This window comes from Morone saxatilis, unplaced genomic scaffold (assembly GCF_004916995.1).
Source record: "Morone saxatilis isolate NCDOM2014 unplaced genomic scaffold, NCSU_SB_2.0 Contig0, whole genome shotgun sequence".
NCBI lineage: Eukaryota > Metazoa > Chordata > Actinopteri > Moronidae > Morone > Morone saxatilis.
In genome coordinates, this window is record NW_023339650.1 from 10,505,798 (window position 1) to 10,522,118 (window position 16,321).

Below are 16,321 nucleotides of genomic sequence, written 5' to 3' on the forward strand. Positions count from 1 at the left end.
GGGTGGGTGTGTGTGTTTGTTGTAGTTGTGTCAGAGGCCTGTGAACTGAGATAAGTGACTGTGCCATTGAAACATTTACAGTGTCATGGTGCTTCTCCCATAAAGCCTTTTTGTTACAGATCAGCAGTTTAGGTATCCTGGTGGCTCAGTGGTGTGTCTGTATATACACTGTGTAATCCACTGTAATGGCCTTTGTTACACCTCAACTTTTCCGTCACTCACTATGCTATCTCAAAAAGCAGAAGTCTTAAAATGAAGTACGTCAAGTGTCGAAACGACCGTACAAATGCTACGCGTTAGTTTAAATGTCTACACGTGAGTTTAGCTACTTTTAAATGTTGATTTTCTGTACTGTTTTATCTGACCTTCCCTTTCTCCGGTTAAGTTGATTAAGCACACTTCCACTACGATGCTCAGAATGATTAAAATGCCAAAACAAACATACTGTGTGCCAGTCTGAGCGTGGAGGCCAAGTGTGTGTTTCCATTTGATAGCACTGTTTGCTCTGCAGGCTTTAGTGAAAGGTTAACCAACACCTAATATGCAGGTCCTCCGGATATAGGAAAGATATTTATATGATGCTTATTTTTTCCTCCCAGCAATCAGCAAAAAGTTGAGACTAATGATATTCAGGACTGCTTAGAGTGTTTATCCTCATCACATTTTTACTGCTGCCAGTGAAGCTGTTTTTGTCATCTGTCACACATATGAAGAGATTTACATTCAGTTTGCAGATGGGACTGATAGGACATTGGTTAAGAAACGGATTCAAACTGGTGGTTTTGAAATTGGATTATCCAAAGCATAAATTTAGCGGAGGGGCAGGTGGACCACAGGCTAAAAACCAAACATATTTGTACAGTGTTAAATTTGTTTAATTTATTGGGTAATTAGGCTGAAAGCACAGAATATTTTGAATACGGAAAAAAATGTTGCACTGGTTTCATATTACACTGTTATTGAAGAATTTTGCTCAAGTTACATTTTTTGTTAATGTCAGTACTCAACATAGGAAGCTAGCAACTGTACAAGTTAGTTGTAAAGCTTTAGGTGCACATGTGCACGTGTACCCATCTGCTCTCTCTCTCGCTCTCGCTCTCTCTTACACACACACACACACACACACACACAAACACTCGCCAGACACACAGACTATCTATATGCATTTCACTTTAATCAGAACTCACCTCTCTCCACACAGGGCGCACACCTCTCTCTCTCTCACACACACACACACACACACACACACACATACACACACACAAGACAAATGCATACAGTGAGAGTGCATGCTGTGTGTGCTACTCTGCTAGTGTGTCAGCAGTGAGTACTGACTAAATAAGGCAAGGCATCAGTTGGCTTATCAGCACCAGCCAGGAATATATACCCGTCCCACCACTGATATAGCAGCCCGCCATCTCACTCACACTATCATCTCTCCCAAATGTCTGTGTATGTGTGTTAGGTGTGTGTGTGTGTCTCATATAAATGCGGGAAAAAGATTTCAAGAGAAAGGGGGGAACTCTGTTTGGATATGAGAGATGAGATACGGTTTGCTATCATTTGGCAAGAGAACAGAGAGAAGTGTGCGCTTGTGTCCAGGGGTGTTTGTTGATCACCTGCTGTGTGATGACCTCAGTCACTCACCACCTGCCCTTTTTGGAGAGAGTTATAGATCGGCCTGTGTTTCAACATGTGAACAAAATAATCCCAACCCGCGGTACATCACGTAAGATTCCATCTTGGCTGTCCTCGATGGCGATGACTTCTCCTGCTCCAAATAGGGGCAGAGGTGCAATTGGGTTAATTTTTTCTGCGTCTGTGCATGCGTGTGTTTTGATCTTGCTGCTGGTTTTTATGAAGTGGCGCCGCGCACCTTTCAAAGGTATGTCAAGTTTGTCCCTTTATAAAGCGACAAAATGTACAGTAGCAATAAAGCAGCATACAGTAACTGGAGGAAGGACTGCCAGCCCTCTAAATCACGAGTCAGAGTAAAGCAATCCACATCATACAGTATATTTATCCCCAGACATGTCTTATATTTATGGCAATGTGATGGTGTGAGGTAACACAACATTTATTGCTGACTGAATCAAATGCTCACACACCCACACGCGCACAGACACACGTAAAATGGCAACATGTCCCTCATTACCTATATAAGTAGAATTGATGACCAGAGTAATTGCCAGCTTGTACATACGAAAGAGCTATAAATAAGTAGCTGATGCAATGGTGGAGTTAGTCGAGCAGTTTTAAAAAATAACCCACAGTGCAATCAAATTACAGCGTGTAATGTATTCTTATTCTGTGCTTCAGCACATTATCATCATATAAAGTCATAGTTAGCAGCCAGAAAGTTGTCCGTGGTTAAAATCATGGAGGCACTGTAAGTAGAGATGGTAATGTGGATTGGTCTGTGTACCACCTTGGTCCAGACTGAAATGTCTCAACAAATTGTGGGTGGATTGCCGTGAAATTTTGGCATCCAAATGATTTTGATGATCCCCTGACTTTTTCTACCATGAGGAAAACACATGCATGTCTCTCCCGTGTAATAACTTTGGTGATCTTGGTTAACTTTGGATGCTCTTTTGGTAGATAAAACATGACTAACTGCCCTTCACGGTGGCCCATTGTGCAAGAAAATGTGATAAAGTGCCCTCTAGGGAGCTCTTCCAGTGGAGAAAATGTGATGTCCTTTTTATTTTTTTCACTCCAGCCCCTCAGACAGTCTGTGTCTGCCACCAAACACCAAGTACCTGTAAAACTAATGACATTCAACCTCAGCTGTACTAATTTGTTAGCACATTAACACACTAAACTAAGATGGTGAAAATAGTAAATACTATACTTCGCAAACATCAGCAAGTGAGCATTCTTTTTTTTTGATTAATAGTTTAAAGAGTCAAAATAATTATGTTGTACATAACCCTTTTGTATAAACACTACATCCCTTAAAATAAATGACTAAAGCAAGAAGTCTGGTGCATCTGCTGCTGTTGATACAGGTTATGATGCCATACTACATAAATAGGAATCACATAGATAGAAGGTGGAGGACTAAATAGACTACATTTTCTGACTTACACTTACACTGCATGAAAAGCTTTGTTCCTGGGGGAGTAGAGGAGAATAGCCTGTGGGAGATGGCTGTGTGTAAATGTGAGTGGAGCGCTGGGCTGTGTCGACAGCAGTGGTGATAGGATTGGGTTTCACCAACATGCCATTACACTATGTCGCTGTGGCTTGTAATCTCTCTGAGAATGGCACATATTTCTGCAGCTTCTCAAGAAAGACTGGGATGAGTCAGGCAGGGAGGCGGGCGGGCAGGCAGACGGGGGAGTCATATAAAGTCCAAGGCTGTTACAAAGAGGTTAACTCATGTAGTGGTTCAACTGAAGTCATGAAAAATTTAGAAGTACTTCTTGTGCAGGTTGTTTACCAACTCCTCAATTTCCTCTACATTTTTCCCTTGACTTGGTTTTTAAAGAATTCCCTCCATTGTGAAGCAGTGAATGTGACGCACTGCTTCTTTTTTTTAGTGCATCGTCTTATGTCTGTGCTAATTGTGTATGTAACCGTGGTTAATGAGACAGTCACAGTCAGTGGAGTGAGTTACATATTGTATTAGACACACTGTGATTTGAGATGTAGAGAAATGATTGGAGAGTGCAAGTTTGTGTGTGCTATCCTCCTGATAATTTCCCATGACGTGACAAGATATTATGTAAAAAAATCCCCAATGTCAGTGTGCAATTGTGTCTAACTTTATGTGCCTGTCTTAGAGCTGTTCACATTATTTCACATAGCTTCAGTATGTATGCCAATAATCAAACATATGGTCTACTGGTTAGATGAATCCAGATGAAAGTCATTGATATACTGTAAGTCTGTAACACGTACACTAGCATTGAGTTGTGGGCTCTGCTAAAGGCGATGACTTATTGCCCAAAACAGTATGCTTGACCTGCTCCAGCCACGCCATCCATGATAAGGAATAAACCCTTCTTAAAGTAGTGTCCACAGCATGCAGAGTGTGCACTGTGGCTGTGTCTATAAATAGATACGCACTGGAGAGGTAGAGCATACTTTTGAGCTTAAAATCAAATGCTATTTTCTGTTATTGTATTTTATTTTATACACTATTTTAATACTATACTACTATACTGTTTTTTATTTTTGGTGGCCTGTTATATATGTATAGTTTAATAGTATATATAAAGAAACAACAAAACATTTTATGTTTTACTGAATATTATTGTTAGTTTAGCAAAGTTATGCATATCTTGTGTCAGCTACAGCTTAACTTAATAATATATGGTATCAATAACTTAAAGATAAGAGTAATGAAACCAGCAAATATTCACATTTGAGAAGCTGGAACCAAAGAATTTGGGGTTCTGTGTTTTTTTAATGACTCTAAACATTAATTATCAAAATGTTTGCTGATTAATGTTCTGTCAATCAACTTATTGATTACTATTTACAGCACTAATCAAGATAAAGTACATTTTCTGGAAACTCAATTTGAAAGTGTGTATAGATAAAATGACAAATGGGAATGTTTTTGTTATGCAGCATTTAAAACAATAAATCAACTTTATTAATCGTACTGTACTGCTAATGCACTATACTGTCGGCAATGGCCTAATGAAAATAAACGTATAGCTAACTAGATGTGACAGACAGTATATATTCTCATATCAGCCAACCCTATTCATGCACATTACACACATTAACAGACAGATGAAATATCATTAGTTAATACCTGTAATATCTTTAAAATGCACAAATAAAGAATGGTAGCATTGCCAGATTTAGCCATAATAGTTGGCATCTGAGGCACAAAGAACAGTAAGTCTGTTTTAGTTTGTGTTGCCTGAGGCATCTCTTAAAATCTGTCTGTTGTTTTTGTACCTGCTACCATGGCTGAGTGTCTTAAACCTCTGGAAACTAATGTGCCCTGCTAAATCTGTTCATCCACTCTGATTGGCTGGCTAGGCCGCTTTCAGTCCAGATGTTCACGGATTGGATTATGGAATTATCACTTCTCTTGTTGAGTCACAGTATTGCTTTTCCACACAGAAACCCTTTGTGAAGCTTGCATCCACTCTTGAAATTAACACGCGCAGACGATGGTGCGTTTTCTTTAGGATTTGTAGAAGTAAATCAGTGTAAACTTGGCTACACAATGTGATATATTTCATATATCACGTCTTTTATCCAATTGATTACATTATTTAATGATGCAACACTGGACTCACATATTAATAGCAGTTGTAGTTGATGGTAGCGATACATTATTGTGTAATATTGTGTAAAGGTTTTTCATAATCGTTGACATTGCACGCCCATCTTCCAGTTAGTCCATAGAAACATCCATTAAAGATAAATCGTATCAAGATTACATCACAATCTTTCAGCTGTGGGCAGATGTAACCTAATGCTAATGCTGCTTTTGGCTTTGCGCTGTAGAGGAAATTGATGGTTGTGATTGTGTGTGCGTGTGCATGTGTGTGTGTGTGTGTGCAGACAGTGGGGTGAATGGTGGCAGGAGATTGGAGGAGAGAGAGAGAGAGAGAGCACAGACCATAATTAAAACTATTCCTTAAGCTCAAGTGGTTGCCAGGCAATGTGACCTTTACTCGCACAGGTTCAGCTTCGGATGTTGAGCCTCGTAGTTAAATGAGACACATCATGGAGAGGCTGTGTGTGTGTTTCCCGTACCTGTTTCTAATTGTATTCAAGTCGTGAACAGTATATATGACAGTATATACAGTAGGCTATATTTTTATACTTTGTCCAAGATTTTGTTTATCCATGATAGTTTGTGCATACGTGCGTGTAGTATATACAGATTATACCCATACAGTAGGCTCTAGTGTGGGTTTGTTCATTTGCAAATTCATTAATACAGGCCAGATGCCTGGTTGGACAGCTTGCTCAAGTGTCTCTGTTAGTTACCATGGTTACTGCCTCACCGGCGTCATCACCGTGTCAGCCATTTGTTGATTTTCTTTATGAAGTAGTAGAGTGAGGAGGCGTTGTTGGTTTAACATTGTGTTTATTCATCCTTTAAGGCTTGTTCAACGTGTCTGGTTCCAGTTGGAGATTTACAAAAGATTTATGGGCTGTTATCGCAGAGACAACATTGTGAAGTCACCTCAGTGTGTCCTTTATTCACACTGATTCCCAGTAGGCCTCATTATGGCACGTCTCACTAATGGTCCTTTTCAACTTCTCATGCAGATTTGATTTGTGTGTGAGAGAGTAAATTAGAGTTAACACAGTCATTTGCATGAGAAGTAGCTCGTTTTTCATGCTTTTGCAGGTGTATATATGTTGTAGATGTGTAAGTTTGCATAATCGTGTGACAGCATGTTTTGATTTGCATCAGTGGAGCCCTGTGTGTCTGTGGGTACGGTATGTGTGATGCTGTATAAACCCAGGTTAAGTTGATTAAATTTACAACTCTGAGGCTCTGGTTGACAGCAGCTTGTGAGTGTGAAAACAGACAGCCGACTGCCCGACAGCAACACCCGATCCAGTCTTGAGATTCATCTTGAGTCCAGAATACTGACTTAAGTGATGTTTTTGTGAAGTAAGTGTTATCCTCAAATTCATTTTATTGGACCAAAAAATTAATCAACAAATGCCAAATATTCCTGTCTGTATGATACTATGTTAAATTGAATATATTTGGGCTCTGGGAAATTGTGGGGGAATTTTGTAAGGATGCACCAATCAGATTTTTTTCTCTCAATACCAAATCCAATACCTCCACTTCTACTTACTCTCTACTCTCACTGTGGAACTCATTTGTGTCATTTTTAAGTAACATAATATAAGTTCAAGTTTTTCCTGTGGTGCAGAGTCAGCAGCCCACCATGATGCAACAAATATAGCAATTCATTTTCATAATAATACTGACAGAGAAACTGTATTTCACGTGGATCAGTCACCTGGCCAATATCCAATCTGATTATTGAGGATTTGTCACACTAAACATTTATAGAAGAAGGAACTTATAGAAATTATGAGTAATGAAACTAATAGTTGCAGCCCTACTTAATTTTATCAATCATTTTGGAAGACTATCCTTCCTATCTAATCCACATCGGCCTTGTACTTGTACTAAACTTTATATTCATTGATAGTGTGCACTGCAGTGAACTATGAACTTTACTCAGTGATTTACTACAATTGTATTGTTGGCCAATTTGTCATGAGTTACATGTCAGTAAAATCCACTCAATGTAATAAAAGATTTAGGAGCACACAAGGTTAACTCAGCTCAGGCGCCTCAAGTGTCCTTTTCATAATAAGGAGTCCATCTTTCGTTTCTTTTTGGTGATTAAAAAAAAATTGTTTAGACAATGTTAAAGCTTTAAAAAACTGATTGGTTTGATTGCAAGGTGTCTCATCTTGCTGTTTCCTCATCCCTCCGTGCTTCAAAACGTCACAGATACTACATCCCTGCAGTGTATGGTTTAGCCACCATCGCTCCCCCTCCCTCTTTGTGTCATTAGCTATCAGCTGTGGCCATGTTTCACTTGCAGTGTTGACACAAAGAGCATAGAGCTGAGGTCTGAATCCCTGCCATTGCCCTTCACCAAAACCAGAGGGATCATCTCAGCAAGGGATTCTGTGTCAGTCCCTCAACAGAGTCATATCAGCACACAGAGGGGATCAGAACTTTAAACATCGCAGAGATCTAAACATATAACTCACAAACACATGTATTTCATAATACAGTACTTACATATTACATTACATACAGTATATGCATATTAACAGTAGTTACCTGTACCCATGTGTTTCTGGATGAAGGCCAGGTGAAGTCTCAGTGGAGGGTTCAGTACAGACAGAGTGGAGAACACCAGTGGGAGATTAGGTCTGTTTGTAATCCACGGCCAAAAATCTCAGTAGAGTTTGGGGATTTTTTTTCCTCTTTAATCAAAATATGAGCTCATTCTTCTTCCCAGAAATGAAGTCTGTTTGGGAGCTAAATTTCAATCTGTCTCTAACTGCCAGTTCAACCGCGTATTAGCATGATAAATGCATTACTTGAGGTTAAATAAAAATGGATTCAGAATCTTTAAGTCATGAATGTACAGATCAAAAATTACTCCAAGGCATGGAATCATATTACAGTTTGGTTTTACAAATAAAAATAAAATTATAGTTTGACATTTTGGAAAGATGCTTATTTGCCAAAAATGTTGAAGCCAGAGCCAGATTTGATTAGCCATCCTATCTTAGAAAGATTAGCTAGCCTGGCTCTGTCCAAAGCTGGTTGGCTAGTTCAAGAACATCTATTCCTTTAAGCTTTGTCATGCAGTGCCATGCATTTTGCTTTTCTGCAGAGATTCTCTAAACGAATGATCTGCTAGTCTTCATCATGTCACTTGTATCCTTCTCTTCTGCAGTCTGACAGGTCTATCATTAGGCTACATGACACACGTTTTTTTCCCTCCCGCTCATTGTCCCATTTCCCCGCACCGTGCCTTATGCTTTCACCCTTTCACCACATGTTTGGTGTTTTATTGTTTTTATGCTGCTGTAGTGCTCTGTGCAGCTGTGTTTCCATAAAAGTCCGTGTTACAGTAAAAAAAAAAAATCTTGAAAGCAAGTGAAATGTGAAGAAAAACATTCAGATTCCTTTTTCAGAAATCATATTATTTTGCCTGGCCAGTCATAAGACTGGGGAAAATTCAGTAAGCCTAACTGATCTTACATGCTGCTTTTGAGCGTGCATGTCTCTACTTTTAGTCAAAAGAAGTAGAATGGAAAAGACAAATAAAGGGAATGAGCCCAGAGCCCCAACCTACCAACCACCAGGATGTCCTGAGATCTAAAATGTTTCAAGCAGTACATGGCCATGCCCAAATATTCTCATTATACAGCACTATAGCTCTCACTTCAGGATAACGTTAGCTTATCTCATAATAACAGCCACACTGTCTCCCATTTAAAGCCTCATTTGCAGTAGCCATTGTCCCCTGACCACGGCAGCCCCTGGTAATGTGAGCCCAGACCTTAGCCCAGGAATAATTCCTGAATAATTTCAGAGTCGGTTTTAGCTAACCACTAATGGTCTTAGTCATGCTTGAGTAATCCTGAATTAACACCAGCCGGGAATTCAATAGCAGCCCCACATGGATATAAGAGATATGTGCAGGGCAAACTAAGTGCTAATTTGTGCAGACTTTCTGTGATGTTGTATATATATGTGTTGCTCTTTTGAACCTAGAGAGTGTTTAAGCAAGATGCAGAGCAGTAATTTCAGTTGATGTATAATATCCTTTAATGATTTGTACTCACAGTACAGCATCTAAGCATTACTGCCCAGTATTGTTTTCTCTAGCAATGAATGAGAGTTTAAAGGAGGGTTGTGGAGTGCTGATGTTTATCACGGACATGGTCAAGACTTCATCTTCTCTCTTATTATATACAGTACCAGTCAGCATTCCAGTTACCAAGCTTGGACTGACGGGGAGGGGGAATGGGTCAGTGTGATGGAGAGAAGGAAGATGAGGAAAAGAGAAAGGGGAGGGTGGCACGTTGGAAGAAGCTAAAGGGGGGCAGAGGGGGCGAGACGAAGGGGGTGCAAAACTGTGTCAGCATATGTGAGGGAGATTCCTCAAATAGGCCATAGCCTGGGGAGTGATGGACTGAAGCTCTACTCAGGGGGAATGTGCACACACGACACGCAATCACACACACACTCACACACAACAGGCGCATAATATAGACACATGCTGTATTCTGCGGGTGTCCGAGGTATTACCAACCTTAAAGGAGGATGCACTGTGCCGCATGGGAGTTGGGGTTTGAAATTGAACCCTACAGTAAAATTAGAGGGGCTGAGATGTATACCTAAGCAGTTCTAAATACCCAGAAGTCTTTAGAGGGGCAATCTGTCTCATTCTCTGTCTCTCTCGCTCTACTTCTGTCTTTCTCTCCTTTCCATTTCCATACATTTTTACTTAGTGTACGCTTTTCTCACCCTCCTCTTCTGTCTCAAATGCACACACAAAGACACACATTCCACGGCGAGAAAGAGCATCCGCCGCGCTGCCTGCCAAACTGACTCAACACTTTTCACACAATTCATTTGTCACAGTAATGGAACAACCATGGATCTCACCAGGCCTTCATCAATATCATCTCTAAAACCGAGCTTCAGTCCAAAAGGAACGGCTTCAAAGTCTTTGCTCCTTTCTATGCTTTGTCCTAATTTCTGCAAACCATGTGTGTGTGTGTGTGTGTGTGGGTTGCTTATGTGATATTTGCATTTGTGCCAGCAGGTGCATTTATGGATTCAAATACCTTGATTTGCTTGGACCCATCCCCAGCACTCAACCAGAAAGGAGAGCCTGCAGAGCCCAGAACTAGACGAGAACAGGTGTTGCTTTATATTCAGAGGCAGATCGGCCTCAAGTAGAGAGGCTACAGACTGTCTGACAAGTTGTAGAACTTAAAACTTTTTCAAAGGTCAATCGTGAGCTTGCATAATTGTTGTTTACCCAGACGTTTTTGCTTTGAATCTGTGATCAACAAGACAATGCATTGCATAATTTGGCCTGCAAAATGTGTCTCTCTACTGGGGCCAGTCACACTTAAAGCTGCTATATGCAATACTTATACATTAACAATGGATCAGATGATTCTGTGTAATGTGAAAGGGGTTGTTCATAGTGACAAATCCACAGAGAATTATCACCTAATTCTGCAATTTACCTTAGATATACAACGCATTTTATTATCTTTCAGCTCATTGTTTTGGTTTTACAACAACTGTTTTGTTTCCCTTTCTTTTAACCACTTGAGGCAGCGGTTGTTAGTAAAAAAAAAATCCAAAAAAAAAAAAAAACACTGTTTAACTACCTCCCTAGCTAAATGGCAGACGGACAAAGTTAGCAAGTAGCTGGTGAACATAGTGGAGCATTTAGCAGCTAAATCACAATCACAAAAAAATCACTCATGAAGCACACAATGAATACACACTAAACGACAGCCAGCGGCGGCCGTAACACTAGATATCTGCATCAGGAGCTAAAAGGATTGTGCATATTAGGCTATATTAGGCTACATTCGTCATGAGAACTTGACTCCAAATTAATGCTAATGTTGCTTTGCATTCGCTATATCATCTTGATATCTTAACATCTTAAAGATGTCAGTGTTGCATTTACACCTTGTTGCGCAATTATGATTACTGCAGCTTTAACAGTCCATGCATTGTGGAAAGCGGCTCGCTAGTTTGATTAAAACTGTCTATAAGATTAAATGTAGCCTACCGATGCCAAGACCAACCAACCCTTTCCTCTCTGTGCTCCACATGCCCATGTTTTCTCGCCTTTCATTTCACTCTCCTCTTGTCCCACTGCTCCATCACACTCCCATCATTCTCTGCCTGTCACCTCCCGCCACCAGACATCCTGTCTGTGAACAGTCTGCATCGCTTCCTGTGTCTGCCCATGACTTTATGCCAACTCTACCTAAAAGGAACTGTTAAGATCCATAGGATGTCATGGGCATGCTGTATACATTCATGACACATTCATGCCTCCTTTCACTCGGCTGCACATTTCACACATTTCAGAAATAGAAGCATGTACGTATGTCCTTGTGGTAGCATGTGTGGCAAGAGGATGTCTACACTATACATGTTGGTGGTGTGATGTAAGTGGAATGCTTTAATGTCGGATTTTAGTGCCGTTAAATAAGACCATGAAGCTAATAGTGTACCTGCTTTTAGCCGCACCAGTGGAATTCCTACATGTTTGTAATAACTCAAAGCATTGTGTGTTACACTGTCTGTGACAGTTAAAAATGTACTAAATCTGATTTTTTTTTATCTGCAGCTGCTCAGTGGTGGTGAGTGTGTCCTCTGTGCAGGGACTTATTTCTGGAGAGGAAATGGTCCGTCTCTCCCGCCAGCATATGGCTCCTCATGCATTTTAATATCTCTCTGTCCCAGTCCGTCAAAAACAGGACAGCCCAGAGTCCAAGGACAGAGATGTGGTCTGAAATAGAGACATCTGTCCGTTGGGGTCACTCTTGACAGAATGACAGAGGGAGGGAGGGGATGAGAGGAGGATGCAGGCGGGATGAGGAGATGCAGCATCAATAGACAGATGAAGGATCGAAAAAAAAAAACAAGAGCATTGATTGAAAGAGAAAAGGGTTGGTGAACGAAAGAGGGAGAGGAAGACGGATGAGTGGGGTTAAGCAGGCCACAAGGCACAGCTGTCAATACTTACAGTGATACTTGGACAGCCCATCTGGATCCTTACAGTCCATGTGGTTCTGTCATATATTGTGTTTTGTGGGTTTCACTCACTAGCTGTTCATACTGTAAGTGACTAATCCACTGGCTTTAACTGATGCATTTCATATTGTTGCATAATTAGGACTTCTCTGAAGGGAGCCTGGTCAAAGCAGTGGGAAACATACTGCCTTACAAGTGCATACATTTGTGTGTTAGCACGTGCACATGTACAGTATCTTTTGGTGGAGTTTTCAAAGGATTTGTTAAGCAGGTCACCCCCTGGCCTCTGTCTGTCTAACCATGTACGCTCCTATAATACCTCTCAGTGCTAATGCTAAGCTCACATTGATCCCAAAACATATCACTCTTCTACCATTTGGTTTTTAAGCATCAACATCGTATAGTAGATGTGGGTTCAAGGTTTTCTAATGCTGGAGTTTCGACTCATACTTCTTTTTTAAGTTCATCATACAGATGTTAATAGAGTAGGTAGAAAACACCCTCTGAAGTGAGTGCCTTATGGTTCCCACAGGCCTTGAAATATCTTTGACATTTTGTTACATTCTCATTTGTATTTCTTAGTAGATTTACTATATTTATGTATTGACTCACTTTATACTTTATCAGTCATCTAAAAGCAGTATTTTTTGCTGCTGACCTGCATGGGATTAAAATATGATATGATATGATCTGATATGAGCATATGTGTGTTTACATGTGTGTCTTGTGTGTATGTGTGTGTATGTGCGCGTGTGTGAGCACTTGTCCTGTGTGGTCCGGCAGCAGTGCAGTTCTCCAGACTGGATTAAGGTCTTGCTTGGTTGTGGCTGCGCTCCATTTGGAAAATCAGGATTTGGATTTGAGATAGAAGCACAAGTGGAGTTGTTATGTCATCACCAAAAGGGACAGGCTGAGTGATACAGCTCAAATATGAGGGGAAAGAGGAAGGGATGGAGGGTCAGAGTAGCAAGAAAGAGAAAAAGATTATAGAGGATTGTGTCAGTCTTGATGTTGAAGGTGGCATGGATAACATGGAAGCATGTAGACACATATTATGGAAAAACATAAATCATTTGTTTGTGTATGTATCTCTGTAGGTATCTACTATACATCCTACGACCGTGGTGGTTTTCACCCTCTTTATGTCTTGGCCTCTTAGCATGCAACTCTAATATTGTCTCTGTGTTTTTTCAGAACGGCCCATGCCAGGACAAAAAGCGAGGCGGCAGAGCAGGCCGCCATCTCTGCTGTGCATGACTCTGAAATTGCCAGGGCGGTTGCTAGGGAGCTCTCCCCCAACTTCTACCAACCAGGTAACCTTTAACAACAAGCCTTCATACACAACACGTGTCTGATATTTTGAAGCATGTTCCTAGTAGCAAAGTATGGACATCACCCAGCCCTAGCAGGGATGTGTGTCCATGGCGTCTCTGGTCTCTCTGAATAAGAAACACATGAACTGCAGGTGCACTGAGGGGATTCGGGATGTCACATGTGTTCACTGCACTTTATGAAATACAATACTTAAACTATTTTTAGTTGCAAATTTGAATAAACCTTTGGCTACCTACGCATACAAGCAAGGTTTCAGGCAATGTTTTTAGACATTTTTACCCAGAGATGATGTTGCAGTCCTTGCTTAGACTGTCGCAGGAGCCTCGAGGGGAGCTTTAACACATGAGTGGTTCGCCCTTAACAGTGAGACATTTACCCAGCCATGCTATTCTAAAATCTCCCTCCACTATATCCTTTTTAGCTAAACAGTCCTCCAGCAACCAATTTGTCCATTCAAACCATGTTTTGGGGAATTGGGTAACTGTTAAGAGGTTGGGTACTTTGTATGAATAATTCTGTTTGCACAGTTTTAGAATTGTTTACACAGGCTGTGTCTGAATCAGTAATGAGCTTGTTCTGGGTGCACAAAAGTATAGGGTTTGGTGTTCCGGGGCTGTAATCGAAGACTAGTGGTATTGAGGATGACTTCTAACACCACAATGGAGGACTGTGTTTGTGCTTAGACAAAGCAGAGCCAGCTTGAAGCAGGATACTGTATTCTGGATGGAAGCCTTGTCTTTGGTCTCAAAGGCCTGTTGTAACTGCTCGAAAATACTCACTAAAATTTGCAACCATAAACTCTGCCAAAAAAAAAAGGTGAGAAAAGCAGTTCTTTTAGTGTTTTTTTTTTTCTTCAGATCATATCAAACGTGTGCTTTCATGGAGTGTAGAAATGTCTCACAGGTATATGAGTGGTGGTCAAGGAAACCTACTGCTGCTAATACCAAGTAGTTCTCATCTTTCCCTCTGCTTGAAGGTTTAACGGGCACAAAGCCATACTATACAGCAGCTTTCAGTGTAGGGTGTCGACTCAACTCTGTTTGGTTCATTTACAAGGTAAGCTGAGTTTTACAAGGCAATGCCGGACATATAATACTACATAAATAGTGAGGGGCACAGATCCTTTTTTGTCAAGGAGCTTGTAATGCACGTGGGTTCACAGATGGAACATAAGGGCACAAAGAGGGCAACATCAGAAAATGGTGAATCGAAATAGAATTTTTAATGCAGCATTTGCTTGTTTTTCCCTTCCTGGTTAATTCTGGTATTTTCTGAGAGCAGATTTAGACCAATTTTCATCTTTACCTAAGTTTAACATGTCATTATTGGAGAAATGATTTTGTCTTGACAAAAAAAAACAACAACTTAGCATTCATCTAGATAAGACAGTATTTGGTATATTCTATAGCCATCATTTGGATGGGTGCTGGCATATTCAGAAGTGCTATGTCATACCTTTTTTGTTTATTTTTATTTATAGTGTAAGATCTGTACCAGCATTGCCTCTTCTACTGTGTGTAATATATTTAGGCCTATGAGCTAGCCGACCTTGGGCCCTTGCCAAAAGCCGCCACAAAATAGTGGGTGACAAATAGATTGACAATGGGACCCATTCAAGCATGTCCTTCCACTAAGCCACAGAAATGGCAAGCCCAGGCCAGAGACATCCTGCGGCTTGTTTGTGTTGTGGAAAACGGTGGTCATGCTTTGCAGGCCGGGTGATCTCTGGGTTCACAAGTCTGTGCGGAGAGTGTCCTTGACTTATAAGTCAGATCATGAATGAGAAAGTGGTCGATGTCATAATAATGTGAAGCGCAAGGCGACATCTGAGCCGCAGCGTTTCGATGTTCGGTTACGTAAGCATGTCTGGTAAGCTCAGCCGAAAAGCCAGCGTGGCACCTGCAAGTAGCCAAACCCTATTTTCCATACATTCAATTTATTTCTAGTTTATTTGAGCCTTGTAACAGTTTCCGGAATGGAGAATGGCCTACCTCAAGGTTTGTTGCTGGTTCACGGTTTCTCCCTAGGCAGGTTATATCATGTTTGAGGGTAAACAGTTTCCCCTATTGGCAGCTTCCTGGCAAAATGACCACCACAGTTGCTAACCTCAAAGAAAAAACTTACTGTGTGCTTTAAAACAATATACCAAGTGGGTGTGGAATCCAGATCACCCTGTTTATCCTTATGTTACAGTGGGACAAAGCCGCTCAATCTGAGTACCTCGCTTTAGAAGGAACTTGTGTGACTTTCCCAAACTAATCTGCTTTGCTTCCTCAATGTCTACCTCTGCAGTGGAAATATTCTCACATACCCCCATCGCTCAGCTTCTAATAAGTCCTCTAGGGTAACAACCAGGGGTCTAAACCCCTTGTTGTTTGTAATTGGCATTTCAGACTCATAGCAGATTATCACCCAGATTGGGAGTGTGTACTTCAAAAGGGAAGAGAGGGTCACAGGGAACAGGACCCTGACCTTTATGATTGGTTCACATACAGCACCCTGAAGGGGGAGCAGCAAGGGTTAGCTAGGCGTGGCCTGTGTCGTGACGTTAATTGGGCTATATTTGGTGCTCACTGGGGTCTAATGGAGACATAGCTGAAATCCTTATGCACTGAGAGGAGCTCGGCCCGCCACTCGCCCCTCTCAAGGGCTGACGCAGAGCAGCTGTCCCTTCCTTCAGCCGATCACTGGGGGTGGGGGTGGGGG

The 16,321-nt window shown here is 41.1% G+C and overlaps 1 protein-coding gene across 1 annotated transcript in view; it reads left to right on the forward strand.

Moving 5' to 3' along the window:
* Positions 1 to 16,321, forward strand: part of jph1a (junctophilin 1a) — a 32,383-nt gene that overhangs the window by 8,375 nt on the left and 7,687 nt on the right. Inside the window, exon 4 of the mRNA XM_035674739.1 lies at positions 13,475 to 13,593. Within this exon, the coding sequence (XP_035530632.1) occupies positions 13,475 to 13,593 (119 nt within the window). The remainder of the gene's footprint in view (positions 1 to 13,474; positions 13,594 to 16,321) is intronic.